Source organism: Macrotis lagotis, chromosome 1 (genome assembly GCF_037893015.1).
Source record: "Macrotis lagotis isolate mMagLag1 chromosome 1, bilby.v1.9.chrom.fasta, whole genome shotgun sequence".
Taxonomy (NCBI): Eukaryota; Metazoa; Chordata; class Mammalia; order Peramelemorphia; family Peramelidae; genus Macrotis; species Macrotis lagotis.
In genome coordinates this window covers 360025526-360041632 of record NC_133658.1, presented here as the reverse complement: position 1 = coordinate 360041632, position 16107 = coordinate 360025526, and the positions used below count along the sequence as shown (strand labels likewise).

Below are 16107 nucleotides of genomic sequence, written 5' to 3'. Positions count from 1 at the left end.
GTATTGAGTTTGATTTTCACTTTTGACATTAAAAAGTATAATTAGTTTTTTTACTTGGGGACATATAGATTTCTAGCTATTTAAAAGTCACTGAGTTTGCATTTGTCATACAATATTTTATCTTTTTGGATGTTGGGATTTTTTTTTAGGTTTTTTGTTTTGGTGGTGGTGTTGTTGTTGTTGTTGTTGTTGTTGTTGTTGTTGTTGTTGTTGTTGTTGTTGTTGTTGCAAGGCGAATGGGCTTAAGTGACTTGCCCAAAGCCACACAGCTAGGTAGTTATTAAGTGACTAAGACTGGATTTGAACTCAGGTACTCCTGACTCCAGGGCAGGTGCTCTATCCACTGCACCACCTAGCCACCCCTTGGATGTTGTTTTGTTGGTTTTTTTTTTATCAAATTTATTTTATTTTTTTACAGTTCCTCATTCATCTTAATTCAGTCATTAGTGCTTCTTCCTTCTGAAGGAGCATCCTTCTGTAAGTCTTGCCTTTCCTCCAATGGACTAAAAGAGCACAGTGGAGCATCCAACAGAGAACTACTGTCTATGCGTGGCTGAAGACCGTGGTGGTGATTTTATAACACCCAGGGCACTTTACATCCATGTAGGAATTGGGGCTCTGCACCAGGCATTTCTTCTTGTGCTTCCCCTTCTCCTCCTCAGGAGAGGGGTGCAGGAGGTCTTTTGCGAGAGGCATGTTGGTGTGGGGAGATCTTTACCCCCAGAAAAGCAGATGTTGTTTTTAATACTAGAAGAACCAGGTGCAGTAATTGATGCAAAAAAATTTTTTTTAATTATTATTTCTCTTTTCTGTGCACATTCACTTTAAATACAAATAGTAACAGATATTATAAGTTGACTATGAAATAAAAATTTTTATCCTACTATCTTATTTTCTTCACCTTATTTGATTTACATAGATATCTTATCTCTGAAATCCCCTTGTAAATGACTCAAGCAAAGAGGTTTTATATTCTTGACCTCTTCATTAGCCTCTAAAATAATAGCCTGCAAAAAATAGGGGCTAAATAACTTCTTAGTGAGTTTTAAATATTTTGTAGATAACCAGTATATACAAAGTGATTTGCACATTAATAAAAATAATAAAGAGCAATCAATAAGCAATGAGCAGTTTTCATTGTCATGATAAGAATAATAAACTAATATTTATAGTCCTCACTGTAGGCCAGGCACTATGCTAATCTCTTTATAGTTTGTTATTTGATCCTCACAACAATCCTATGAGGTAAATATATGATTCACATTTTACAATTTGAGGAAGCTAAAGCAAACAGGTTAAATGACTTGCTCAGGATTACCAGTTAGTAAGTATAGCTGAGGTCAAATTTAAACCCAGATCTTCCTGATAAAGAATTTTCATTCTAGAATTAGAGAACCTGAGTTCAAATTCTGCCCCTGACAATTACTACCTCTGTATCCTTGGACTTCTAGTCAGTTTTAACCTTCTTAGACCTCAATTTATTCATCTGTAGAATGAATGAATTATGTAGTCTCGAAATCCTTCCCAGCTCTAGAACTTTGATCCTATATGTCAAACAATATGCTAGTTGCTAGCAATACAATACAAAAACTAAAATGGAACAGCCTCTACCCCTCCATTGTATCAGATACACTAGAAGGAAGAGGTTAGCTAAAGGTTATTTCAAAAGATAACTTGGAACAGCCCTAGATACCACTAGTTGTTTAAAAAGGAGAAAAACTGGCTTCTGCATACCGATTTATATGTGTGTATGGATACACACATACCCACACATTCTGTTTCCGTGTGATGTTCTGGTTTCTGAACTGCAGAAACAATCCCTGTTCCATTTAGAATGATCTCTCTCTCTCTCTCTCTCTCTCTCTCTCTCTCTCTCTCTCTCTCTCTCCATCTGGTAAATAGCCATTCTCAATTGACTTAGAACAAATTGTGACTTCTGCAGTAAACATTTGGAATGATCTCAGTATTTTTCTTCCTATTTAAAAATAAATTTAGTTTTTTTTATAACTAACATAGGATAATCTTTATTGATAGTACAGTTTTGTTCAAGTTAAATATTTTACTGCTAAAATCAACATTCTTTCATATGGTAATACATATTAAATGTTCTTTATCCTACATCAGTCAATTGCACATAGAATTTTCTAACTAAAGAATTCATGTTAATGACCCTTCAAACACCCAAAGCTCCAACTTCACCATCAGTCCCCAAGACCTCCATCTCTACTCAGTCACTTAAAGGAATGGTCATACCTTACCAAAAACTTTTTACCCTCTGTAGTCTTAAACTCTGAAATTCCCCCTCTCTGACCATAGAATTCTATCCTTCCTTCTGTCTCCCTTTTAAGTCTCTTTTTTTTGTCTTCATAGTCCCCTGATTCCTGCCATCACCTGTCCTCACTGTCTTCCCTTCAGTTTTTTTTTTTGGGGGGGGGGTGTTTAAGTTTTTTCAAGGCAATAGGGTTAAATTATTTTCCCAAGATCACACAGCTAGGGAGGCCAGATTTGCTCAAGATTTGCCCAAGATCACACAGTGACTGAGGTGGGATTTGAACTCAGGTCATCCTAACTCCAGGGTCGATACTTTGTACACTGCACCACCTAGCTGCCTCTTCTCTTCAGTTTTTTATCCTTTAGTTAATCATTTTAGCAAGTAGCTGATGTCTAACCTAGATTTCCTTATTCTTCTTCAGTTCACTCTCTACCAGTCTTCAACCCTGGGTTCCTCTATCTACCATCTTCTGTGCTTATATTCCCAAGTAGCTAAATGAAACTACTAGAAGAAATCATGGAATCATGCCAATTGGGTCAACTAAAAATTCATGTTGGCTATGCATACCAAACTCTTATTACTAGATGATAGTCATCCTTATCTCTCTCACATTGCCCAAAGCAATTGGGAAATCCAAACCTTCTTAGACCTCTCATGTCTGCCTCACCCACCCCACTTAGTAGAAGACTTTATTTCCTTCTTTACTGAAAAGAGAAGTTTTCATAATGTCTGTCATCTTCTAATGTCACCTCTCAAAACCTCTCTGGACAATTACCATCCTTTCCTTCTTTGCTTTTGTGGCAGAGGATGAGTTAGCACTTTCTTTTTCCAAAGCTAACATCTGTACTTATCTTCTTAATCCCATTCACTCCTCTTTTATTTATGAGCTTACTCCACTGGTTTTTCCCCCCCTCTATTTCTTATTTTATTCTCTTCTTATGAACTGGCTCTTTCACTCCTTCACTAGCTTAAAAACATGTCTACTTAGAAAGTCTTCATCCCCACCAAAATTAACCTCCTGATTCTACTAACCTACTGACATTGCTTTCTGAAATGTTGACAATATTTTTTCTGTCTTTATCCTTATCCTTTTTATAGATTCAGGCTCACTTAACTACTTCCTTCTCCTGGGATTTACTTCTTTCCCTTATTTCTGACAGTGTTCTTTCTTGGTTCTCCTCCTACTTTCCTAACTGTTCTTCAGGGTTTCAAAGTTGTTTGAGTTGTTTTTTTTTTTTTTTTGCTAGTTCAGTCAATCCACAATCATTTATTAAGTGCTCATTAAGAGCCTGATATTATACTAAGCAATGGAGGTACAAAGAAAAAGAAAAAAAAACGCATTTCCTGCCTTCAAGGAGTTTTCTTTCTAATAAAGCAAACACCATGTACATTAAATAGGTACATCCAGGTTATATTAAATATAGGTTATACATGTGTAATTATGTTAAGCATATATCCATATTAATCATATTATGACAGAAGAATCCAAAAGGGAAGGAAAAAACCATAATGCATAAAAGAAATTTTAAAAATTAAAAATAGTAAACTTTGGTCTGTATTTAGACTCCGTATTGCCATCATTAGTCTTTTAGAATTGTCTTTGATTATCATACTGCTGAGATGAGCAAGACCCTCAAAGTTGATCATCACTGTTGCTGTTAATCTGTACAGTGTTTTTCTGGTTCTGCTCATTTCACTCAGTATCAGTTCATTCAAGTCTTTCCATGCTTTTCTGAAGAACTGTTCCTCATGATTTATTACAGAACAGTTAAACTTCATCACATTCAAATACAGCAGCTTATTCAGCCATTTCCTAATTGATAGATATCCCCTCAATTTCCAATTCTTTGCAACTGAGAAAAGAGCTGCTAAAACTATTTTTGTACATATGGGGGTTTTTTGCCCTTTTTTGTGATTTTTGGGATACAGACCTTTTAGTTTGCTAGTGGTATTGCTGCATCAGAGGGTAGGCAGTTTTATTGCCCTTTGGGCATAGTTACAACTTGCATTAGTGTCCCAGTTTTCCCATATTGATTATTTTCCTTTTTTGTCATTTGAACAATCTGATAGTTGTGAAGTGGTAACTCAGAGTTGTTTTAATTTGCATTTTTCTAATCAGTAATGATTTAGAACATTTTTTCATGTGACTATAGATAGGTTTAATTTCTTCATCTAAGAACTTCCTATTCATATCCACTTAAGGTAATTCTTTTTGTTTTGTTTTTTGTTTTTGTAAGGCAATGGGGTTATGTGACTTGCCCAAGGTCATACAGCTAGGTAATTATTAAGTGTCTGAATCTGGCTTTGAACTCAGGTACTCCTGACTCCAGGGCCAGTGCTCCATCCACTGCACCACCTAGCTACCCCCCCCCCCCCCACTTAAGGTAATTCTTGAAGAAATTTAGGAAATTTTGCAGAAGTAAAAAAGCTGGACAGCCAAGGCAAAAGCAAAGACAAGAGAATAATATGTTTCCTATAAGGAGCAGCAAATAGGTCAACATGACCACATTGTATTATTAATAGGGAGGTAATGCATTACCTAAGAAGACTGAAAAGGAAGGAAGAGGTCAGGTTATAAAGAACTTGGCATTTAAGATAAGCAGAAGAACTTATATATAACCCTAGAAATGATGTGAAGCAACTAGAGTAGGGGGTAAAGCATAGGTTTGTGCTTTAGAAGAAAAATCACTTTGGCATCTGGGTTTGGAGTAAGGATAGACTTGCAGAGGGAAGGCCAATTGGAAAACTATTACAAAGTCAAGGCAAAAGTTGATGAGGACTTGAATTATGGAAGTGATTGTATGAATGGACAAAAAGAAACATATATGGGACATGTAAAAGTAAAAATGACATGATCTGACAATTGATTGGATTTACAGAGTAAGGAAAAATAAAAACAGACAGCAAAGTTACAAAACTATATGACTGAAAGATAGTGATGTCATTGACAGTAATAACAAATTTTGAAAGAGGAATAGGTTTGTTAAAGGGGAGGAGAACATTTTGCATGTGTTGAGTTTAAGCTGTCTGTGAGATATCATGTTCAACATATTCATTAAATACTTAGTGTTGTGGGACTAGACCTCAGAAGAGAGATTAAGAATTAATATATAGATCTGGCAATCTTCTACATAGAAATGATACTTAAAACTATGAAAAGATCACCAAGTGAGAGAATGGACAAAGCAAAGATTACTCATCTCTTGACAGAGATTTGTGGGATACCTATTGTAATCAGGCATGACAAGGATGACGATCCAGCATAGAAGACTACAAAGGAGCAAACAGGTGTGAGTTAAACTAAGAGAAAAATGATATGAGAACCCAGAAAGGAGAGAGAGAATATCCTGGAGAGAAGTTTATCTACAATGTCAATTGCTGTAACCAGTCAACAAGAATGAGGATTGAGAAGTACAGTAGATATGGTGATTAATAGATCATGGATGGAGAAAAAGAGATCCTTTGAAATTTTGAAGAGAATAACTTCAGTTGAATAAGGAGTTTGGAAGTCATATTGCAGAGGACTTAAAATGGAGTAAAAGAAGAGGAAAAGAGACACAAAGGAATCTTTTTCAAAAAGTTAAACAGAGAAGACAGAGAAAGATAGGTTTATAGCTAGTAGAAATGGTAGGATCTAGTAAGGGTGTTTTTAGGAAAGGAGACAAGGACACATAGGCAATAAAGAAAAAGTTAATAGATAAGCAGAGAATGGAGTTTAGAGAGAGTTGGGGCAATTTACTAAAAAAAGCAGAAGAAGATAGTATCAAGAGATTGGCATTGATAGGGACTAGAACCACTTCTTCATCATAGATTGGAATGAAGGAGAAATGAGCATAGGATTTGGACCAAAGAAATAGAGACAAAGGAGAAAGGTAGAAGAGAAAGCTCATGGGTCTTGTCTATGCCATCATAATTTCAGGAGGTAGAGGTGAAATATGAACCATGTATGGTCCTCTATTGAGGACTGAGGAAGGAGTGTTATGAAAGACTCAAGTAGAGAAGAGAAGGTTTGAAAAAGCTGTTTCAGTGAATGGGGTAGAAAATTGATCAAGAAGGAATTAAAAGATTTTCTTTGTCACTTGAGAACCCAGTTGAGATTTGATAGCATAAATCTCACAAAGATTTGCTGACCCAGTCAGCATGGTGTTGTAAATTCATTCAGCAATATATAAATAGTAACAATGGTGTAGATAATGGGATTAATTTAGAGTTAGGGTTTAGCAACAAGTTCTGCAAGGAATTCAAGGGTAGAACATACTATAAGTTAATCTGGTTCACCAAGATGTTAATATCAGGATTGGGGAGAAAGAGAATGTAACCAGTAAAGGGAGGTTTAGGAAAATACTGAAAGGTAAAAGAATTGAAGGTCCTGATGAATATAAAGAAAAGGTTTAGGGGCTCAAGGCAAAAAAAAGATGGAATGATAAAAGATTATGGTGACATAAAGTAATTTAAAATTCTTGAACATAGAATTGGAATGTTTTCAAGTGATGGGTAAGATCATTCTTGTGTGGAGTGGAGATGGAATGGAAGAATGGAAGTTATAAAAGATGAGAAACTAGGAAGTTAGGGACCTCTCTATGTATGTTGAAGTCCCAAGATATTATGGCAAGAGTTGGAATAAAAAAAAGGAAAGATTTGGGGGAAATGGGTTGGGAGGGTTATGATGGGGATGATTGTTGTCAAATGTTAAGAGCCACCTCATCTGGCCCAGAAGATCAATTTGGATAGTATGAATCTCAGTGAGGTTCATAGAAGAAATTACAGAATAATAATGGTAAAAATATGTGGAAGTACAATGATGAGCAAGGAATACCTTGATTCCCCTATCATAATCAGTAAATCCAGGGCTATGAGAGAAAATGCATCCCTTACTGGAAAGGGTTGCTAGAAATGCAGTATCCTCCAAAGTACATGCCAAAAGATAGAAGGAACAAGAATGAAGTTCAACATAAGAGAAAGTTTAGAGGGCACAGTGCAAAGAGGTGAGCAAATCTGGAATATTGTCAAGAGTTGTAGTGGATGGAAATGAGAGAAGAGATAGCAAAAGTTAGGGAGTGGAATTCTTTAGCAGTTGGAACTTAGTATCATTGAGAGGGGGAGGGAAAGGTATGAGTATAACTATTAAGTTAAATCTACTCAGACTATCAGTAGAGGAAAAGAATTCCACCAAAGAAGGCAGATTTTAGAGGGTTCAAGGTTGTCTCTCATGGTTCCAACCTCCAATGCCCTTGGAGGTCTCAGGAAGTCCACTTCTTGGCAGGCCTGAAGAGGAGAAATGTATTCCAGGGAGGTTGATCTCCCCACCCAGGACCCTGTCCTCTCTCCATTTTGGTAATGTCTTCTTTCATAAGTTCTATTATCATCTCCACAATGTGACTTTAAAAAGTGTGTGTGTGTGTGTGTGTGTGTCTGTGTGTCTGTGTGTCTGTGTGTGTGTGTGTCTGTGTGTGTGTCTGTGTGTGTGTGTGTGTGTGTCTGTAAAACTCCCCTATATCTCTCTATCTAAACTTTATTCCTGCAGTGCTGGACAACTCTACATGCATAGATTGCATATTTTCCCAACATCACAATACTTAGCATTTGTTGTTGATAGTACCCCCATCAGATCTAGAACACAAATTACCTTTGATTCTTCCCTTTTTTATTCCTCATAGACATCCTTATCTTTCTACTCCAATTGACATTATGGTAGTTTAGACTCTCATAAACTTTCACCCACATTGGTATCCTTTCAGTTTCTCTCCAATCCATCATTTCCATTGCTTCCTAAATTACCTTCCTAAGGCACCATGTCCCTCCCATGCACAAATTTCTCCAATGGCTCTCAATTACTTCATGAATAAAATAAATGATTCTTATTTAAGCTCCTAAATTTATTATTTTATTTTTTGCTTTTTATTTAAGGTATTTAAAGTCCTGAAGGGCTAGACTTAACATCAACCTTTTTTTTATTTCATGTTGTTCTCCCTTATACGATCTATTTAGATGAAATTATATCCTACGAACTGTTCCTCAAACACGTCACCACTGGCATCTGTGTATTTCCATAATATGTCTCCCAATGTTTGGAATGACATTGCTTCCTTAAAAATTCCTTGTCCTGGGGCGGCTAGGTGGCGTGGTGGATAAAGCACTGGCCCTGGAGTCAGGAGTACCTGGGTTCAAATCCAGTCTCAGACACTTAATAATTACCTAGCTTTGTGGCCTTGGGCAAGCCACTTAACCCTGTTTGCCTTACAAAAACCTAAAAAAAAAAATTCCTTGTCTTTCATCAATGCATGGCACATATACTATCTTTTATAAGTAACCTTCCCTGACCCCTCATTTGAAAGTGTTCTGTTCCTTATTCCTAGGTTACTTTGTCTTGATTTCTCCTTTGCTCAATCACTCTCTTCTTATGATTATAATTATGTGTCTCTGCCTCCCTTGAAAGTAGAGTTCCTTGAGAGTAGAGACTATGTCACTTTCATCTTTATCTCCCTGGCATTTTTTGAATTTATTCAATTTTATGAAAGCCTAATTAATATTAATTTACTTGTGGTTGCTGTGATCCAGGCAATTGGGAAGCTAATGTTCTTCTAACACGAAGCCGTATAGACAACTAGGTTGCATAATGGATAGAGTCCTGGACCTAGGGTTAGGAAAACCTGAGTTCAAATCCAGTCTTAAATCCATCTTTTCTTTGTGACCCTGTGTAAGTCCTTTAACTTCTCTTTACCTCTATTTCTCCATTTGTCAGATGAAGATAATAATAACACCTATCTACCCAGGTTGTTGTAAGAAATAAATGAAGCAATATTTGTAAAGTGCTTTCGAAACCTTGAAGCACTATATTAATGCTAGCTATTATCATTAGATAGAATAGAAATAGATTGGGTAGAATAAATGCTTAGAAGAAAAATAATTGTTATATATGTACATAGTGGAATTGGTTAGGTACAATAGAATCTTGTGACTCTGAATTGATCTGGGAAGGTTTCCTAGAGGGATATTTCCTAGAGGGATATTGGAATGGCAGAAGGCAAGAGTTGGAATGATTTTGTGAGTGATAAGTTTAGTTCAGAATCAGAAGAAAAAAGTGAATTTTATATAAGTATAGGAGTATAGCATGAATATGGATAAGGGAGGAACATAAAACAGAGTAAGTACTCTGCAGATCAGAGTTAGGAGTTTGTAATTTATAATAAAATGCCATTTGATAATATTTTCAAATAAGGAAGTAAAATTTCAGATTAGAGAGGTAGAGCTTTGGGAGTCATCTACATAAAATACAGTTAGAACCACAAGAGTAGATGATCTTTTTCAGAAGGATTGATAAAAAGGTTCCTGGACAACATCCACTGTATAAGGTCATAAGAAACTGACGAAAAAAGATTTAAAAAATAGGAAAGGCATCCAGGAGAGGACAGTACTATAGAAAGATAAAACAAGTATGATTGATAATGTTATTAGAGAAATATCTCATAAGCTTTTTAGAAATCAAAGCTTTGGGGTAGTTTCCATTGGGAAGGAATCTGAGTATAGGACTTTGATTTTCCTAAAGCAAGGTTTATGCAGATAATAGTGACTAGTGTCACCATTTTGCAGTTAAACTAAGTAAAAGTTTTGGAGTTTAGGATAGTGTTAGTGGTTCTTATAATATCAAAAAAGTATTTTACATGGTATGGTATTTTGAATCCAAAAAAATCCATACAGGCCTATATGTAGTGGTAACTCTTGACACTTGATTCTCTTAATAATACCATTGAAATTTTGACTACTTTGGTATGTCTGACTTCACAGCAGTGCTGGAGAAATGACCTGTTCTTCCAGAGCTGCTATCTGTTTTCATCTGACTCCTAGACTCTGGCCCATTTCTAAATTTGGAATCCTTTTAGGAATCTTCTACTCTGACACCTCACTGATATGCAGAGAGAATGGGGCAGGATATTAGTACCTGAACAAATTAAATGATTTAAAAGAAAAAAATTCTTTGAAGCTTTGACATTTTAATACCTGATTTTTCTTTTCAATTTTTACAGCGTCGCCTTGGAGATGCAGCCAAGAAAGCCATCAGCAAATTGACAACAAGAACAGTAAAGAAGGGTGATAAGGTATGATAATGAAAGAACTTTATAATGTCAAATAGTAAATGACAATTTATTTTATTTCAGTGTGCAAAAATGCTCCTGTTATTTATTTGTTATAATTTTTAAAGATCTAATATATCCTTTCAAAAAAAATCCCTTTCAAGTTGTAGCTCCACTGTGTCATTTGGAAATTTCTCCTAAAATTTTTTCTCCTAAAAAAAATCTCCTAGCTCTTCCAAAGGATAAATTCTCTTGCCATTTTGTTGTTGCTATTCAGTAGTTTTTTCAGTCAAGTCTGACTCTTTGTGATCCCATTTAGGCTTTTGTTTTCATAAATTCATTTATTCTTCCAACTACTTACAAAGATAGTTTTCAGCGTTCATTTTTTTGGTAAAGTTTTGAATTCCACATTTTTCTCTATCCCTCCCTTCCTCTCCCTTGCTTCTTGGTAGCAAATAATCTAATATAGGTTGTCAATGTATAACTATGTTATGCATCCATCTTTCCAAATTTTTCATCTTGTAAAAGAAAAATTAGAACAAAAGAGAAAAAACATTAAACAAATCTTAAAAATTGAAAATAGTATGCTTTGGTCTGTGTTCTGACTTCATAGTTCCTTCTCTGGATGTGGATGGTATTTTCCATCAGAAGTCCTTTAGAATTGTCTTTGATCATTGTTCTGCTGAGAGGAGCAAGTCTATCATCACACAGTATTGCTATGTAATGTGTGCAATGAATGTTCTTTTGTTTCTACTCACTTCATTCAGCATCAGTTCATGAAAATCTTTCCAGGCTTTTCTTAAGTCCAGACTTAAGATACTGAAGCAATTTGTCATTTCCCCTGTCCAGCTTATTTTATAAATGAGGAAACTGAGACAAACAGGGTTCAGTAACTTGCCCAGGGTCACATAGCTGATAATTGTCTTGAGACCAGATATGAACTCATAAAGATGAGTCTTCCTGACTCCAGGCCCACACTCTACCCACTGCACCACCTAGCTGCCATTATGACTCCTTTTTTTCCCCAAGTAGAGTTAACTTTCCTTTGTTAAAGTTTGATATTCTTTTTAAAAATCATTATAATAATAGAATTATTAGACAGATAGAAGAACATAATTCTCAAACTGTATTTTTCAGACAGTATCAGAGTTTATGTTATGATCATTTTCCCTGCTACCTTTGAGAGGAGGAAACTGTTCAGGCATTTTTAAGTCTGGACTACATATTTGAACCTTAGATTTCCTCACAGATTCATTGAACCAAGTTCTTAGTTTACTCACTTAAGCCCAGGCAGATAAATAGACAACTGAAAGACCCTTCAGAGTGCTTCATTCTAGGGGTGGCTAGGTGGCACAGTGGATAGAGCACCGGCCCAGAGTCAGGAGTACCAGAGTGCTTCATTCTTCCAGAAAGCATATAAAGCAGGAAACTTCAATGTACAATATCAAAGTTATAGTTGGAATTCAGCAAAGTCTAAATTATAAAACCAAAAAAACTTCAGAAATTACCCCTAATCCATTAAATGTACTACAGTAATACATTAACTTCCAGTCCCCCTAAGAACTGTTGACTTGCCCAAGTGTATATTCCCAATTAACAAAGATCATTCCTCTGTTGATATGGGAAATCCAAACATAGGTAACTTTATCACATATTTAGACCTGAAAGAGATCATCTAGTTCAATGGCCCAGAAAGAATAATTTACTTTCCCATTGGTCACAGAGTAAATGGCAGAGCCAGGATTCAAACAATCAAATCATCTGATTCCCAGATTCAGCATTCTTTTCTTCTAATATGCTATATTCCAGAAATCTAGAAAGGATAGAAAGTCAAAGAATTTTTGGTAATAGAAATCAGAGAATGAGTTTAAGACCTAGGGCAAAAGGCTGAAAATTCTGGGAAGATGACATTGGAGCAGAGGGGGAACAGAAACCTAAAAGGCCCTGGCTATAATGAAGCATTTCACTGTGAAAGCATATTTTTGTAGATGACATTGTAGAGAATGATGAAAGATGACTGCATCTTGATATTCTTCTTCAATAGACTGGTCCCAAAGAGCCACAGGATTTATTGTATGCAAGTATCCATTTTATCCACAAATATTTAAAATAGAAAAAATCATTATCACAGAATGATTTCCCTGAGGCAATCTGATCCAAAAATCAGAAAAGAGTCTTTTTGTCTGGAATTTAAGTTAGAAATATGATATTATGCTTTATTTACAAAATGCTTTACATGTATGATCACTTACCCTTGCAACAATCCTGTGAATGAAGTAATAAATCACATATTATTCCACTCTCCAGATTCTCCAGATGAGGCTAAGCATAGTTAAATGTCTTGGCCATGGTTACACAACCAATAAGCATTAAAGATGAACACAAATGGTCTTGACCCAGTACAATTCATTATGTACTTAAAATGGAGGGGAAATGCTCATTATTTAGTAGTCCTTATACATGAAAAACCAGAGATCCTTCTTAAAGTTTTATATAAATAAATCATGTGGTATATATCACATATGTAGTATATGTATTTATATACATGTGTGTGTGCACTGAAGGGATTCTGTATAAAAAGATACAATGGAAACCTTCCTGAAGGAAGAGGTTTTGAGTCTTAGATTATATTTAGGTTAACTTGTTAGCCTAAAACTTAAAATATACCATTAATTTCTATTTTAATTTTTCTCCTGGGAAAAAAACACTTGTATTTCTCTGTAAATTGGCTTAGCTTATTTGAAGTATAAGTATATTACATATGAAAAAGAAATACTTTGAAATACAGAAATACTTATTCTGTTGTTAGTGCTATGATATTTTATACTTCATATTTTTGTTTCCTCTATTGGCAATTGTTATTTTTAAGGAAAAAATGTTACTTTATTTTATTTTTCCAATTATGTGCAAAGATATTTTTCAGCATTCATTTTTTAATTATAAAGATTTTATTTGAGTTTTACAATTTTTTCCCCTAATCTTACTTCCCTCCCCCCACCCCCCACAGAAGGCAATTTGCCAGTCTTAACATGGAATACATTGATCCAAATTGAATGTGATGAGAGAGAAAGCATATCCTTAAGGAAGAAACATAAAGTATAAGAGATAACAAGATCAGACATGAGATATCAGGTTTTTTTCCTAAATTAAAGGTAATAGTCCTTGGTCTTTGTTCAAACTCCACAATTCTTTCTCTGGATACAGATGGTATTCTCCATTGCAGACAACCCCAAATTGTCCCTGATTGTTGCACTGATTGGAATGAGCGAGTCCATCAAGGTTTGATCATCGAATCCTATGTTGCTGTTAGGGTGTACAGTGTTTTTCTGGTTCTGCTCATCTCATTCACAGCATCAGTTCATGCAAATCCTTCCATGCTTCCCTGAATTCCCATCCCCCCTGGTTTCTAATAGAACAATAGTGTTCCATGACATACTTATACCACAGTTTGCTAAACCATTTCCCAGTTAAAGGACATTTACTTGATTTCCAATTCTTTGCCACCACAAACAGGGCTGCTATGAATATTTTTGCACAAGTGATGTTTTTATCCTTTTTCATCATCTCTTCAGGGTATAAACCCAGTAGTGGTATTGCTGGGTATGCACATTTTTGTTGCTCTTTGGGCATAGTTTCAAATTGCTTTCCAGAAAGGTTGAATGAGTTCACAGCTGCACCAACAATGTAATAGTGTCCCATATTTCCCATATTAGCAATTGTTCTTAATATTAATTTGTACCAAAATTCTTAAGTAAAATGCAAATTTATCTTGTTACAGAATTTGTGTGTTTATGTATGTGAATGTGTATGTGTATAAAAGCTCATGGGAAATCTTATAAACAAATATGCCGGGGCAGCTAGGTGGTGCAGTGGATAAAGCACCAACCCTGGAGTCAGGAGTACCTGGGTTCAAATCTGGTCTCAGACTCTTAATAATTACCTAGCTGTGTGGCCTTGGGCAAGCCACTTAACCCCATTTGCCTTGCAAAAAAAAATACGCCATTTTTAATTTTCATTTTGAATGATGTATTTGGGCATGTTCCATATATTTCTTCATATAATTTTACCTAAGACTTCAAAGTTTAAATTCAAACAAAAACATCTTAATACATAAAACTTGTCATAATAACTTGTTATAGTTTCTATGAGTGAAAGCTTATAAGAATATAGCATTGTTGTTTGTTTGGAGTTTTTGAATCCTCAATATCCAATGCCTATCAAACAATATAGACATTTAATAAATCCTCTTATTAAACTGAAGAATTCAAACTGGATTGTTTTGAAATCACAGCCTTCTCTTGATTTGGAAGAAATATTTTCTAAAGGGATACTGTATATATTTACTTGAAATAGATATCTCCTATCTTAGCAGGGAAAACTATTTTCCAATAATCAAAAAGTGCTCATTATCCAGTCATTAGAGCATGTTCTCCCATAAGATTTTCTCATTGCTTTCATTTTGTTTATTTGAATTTGAAAAGGTTTTTTTTTTTTGCAAGGCAATGGGGGTTAAGTGGCTTGCCCAAGGCCACACAGCTAGGTAATTATTAAGTGTCTGAGGTCAGATTTGAACTCAGGTACTCCTGACCCCAGGACCAGTGCTCTATCCACTTCGCCACCTAGCCGCCCTAATTTGGGGGAGGTGGCATAGCATATTGAAATACATAATAGCTCCTGAGTCAGAGAACTTAGGTGTAAATTCATCTTTTGCAATTTAATTACATTTGTGACCTTGGGCAAGCTGTTTAACTACTCTGGACCTTAGTAGTTTCATCATTTAAAAAAATCTGTAAATTGAAGCAACTCTGAGGTTCACCTCACATTTATCAGAGGGTAAAAACGATAAACATTATAGGGGAATGGCCAAACAAGTTGTGGTATATAACTGTGATAGAATACTATTGTGCTATAAAAAATGATAAGCAAGAACCTTTTGGAAAACCTTGGGAAGACTTACATGAACTGATGCAAAGTGAAATGAGCAGAATTACAGAACAGTGAACACAGAATAATAATGTTTCTCCTTCATTTTCAAAGAAGACCAAGACACCAGGGAGATGATGTTATGAATTGAGTTTTAAATGAAGGGGATGCAGTGCTAAACCACCAACCTCACTTTCTCTTCCAGAGCCATCTGAGTCCAGTGGCCAGATATGAATCAGGACAACTGAAGATGGTCCTGGATGGGAGGCAGTCAGGGTTAAGTGACTTGCCCAAAGTTCCAGAGCTAGTGAGAGTCAAGTGTCATGAGGGCAGATTCGAACTCCCATTCTCCTGATTCCAAGACTAGTGCTCTATCCACTGCACCATCTAGCTGCCCAGAAATAGCAATGTTGTATGAAGATCAGCTGTGAATGACTTAACTATTCTCAGCAATATAATCATCCAAAACAGTTCCGAAGGACTTCGAATGAAAAATCCTATCCACCTCTAGAGAAAGAACTGATAGCATATGAATACCAATTGAAGTATACTTATTTTTTGGTTTATTATCCTTAAAGAATTTTTTTGATCCTTTCAACATGGCTAATATGGAACTGCTTTGCATGACTACACATATATAATCTATATTGCTTGCTTTCTCAAGAAAACCGGGAGTCTGTATAGGAAGGGAGAAAATTTGGAACTCAATTATTTTTAAAAATAGATGTTATAGGGGCGGCTAGGTGGCGTAGTGGATAAAGCACCAGCCTTGGAGTCAGGAGTACCTGGGTTCAAATCCAGTCTCAGACACTTAATAATTACCTAGCTGTGTGGCCTTGG

The 16107-nt window shown here is 35.6% G+C and overlaps 1 protein-coding gene and 1 pseudogene across 3 annotated transcripts in view; one reads left to right on the top strand and one right to left on the bottom strand.

The window, feature by feature from the left end:
* Positions 1 to 16107, top strand: part of RNF130 (ring finger protein 130) — a 131133-nt gene that overhangs the window by 74835 nt on the left and 40191 nt on the right. For all 3 annotated transcript variants that reach the window (XM_074212194.1, XM_074212192.1, XM_074212193.1), the window contains exon 4: positions 10297 to 10368. In XM_074212194.1, the coding sequence (XP_074068295.1) occupies positions 10297 to 10368 (72 nt within the window). The remainder of the gene's footprint in view (positions 1 to 10296; positions 10369 to 16107) is intronic.
* Positions 444 to 696, bottom strand: LOC141505907 (small ribosomal subunit protein eS27-like; annotated as a pseudogene).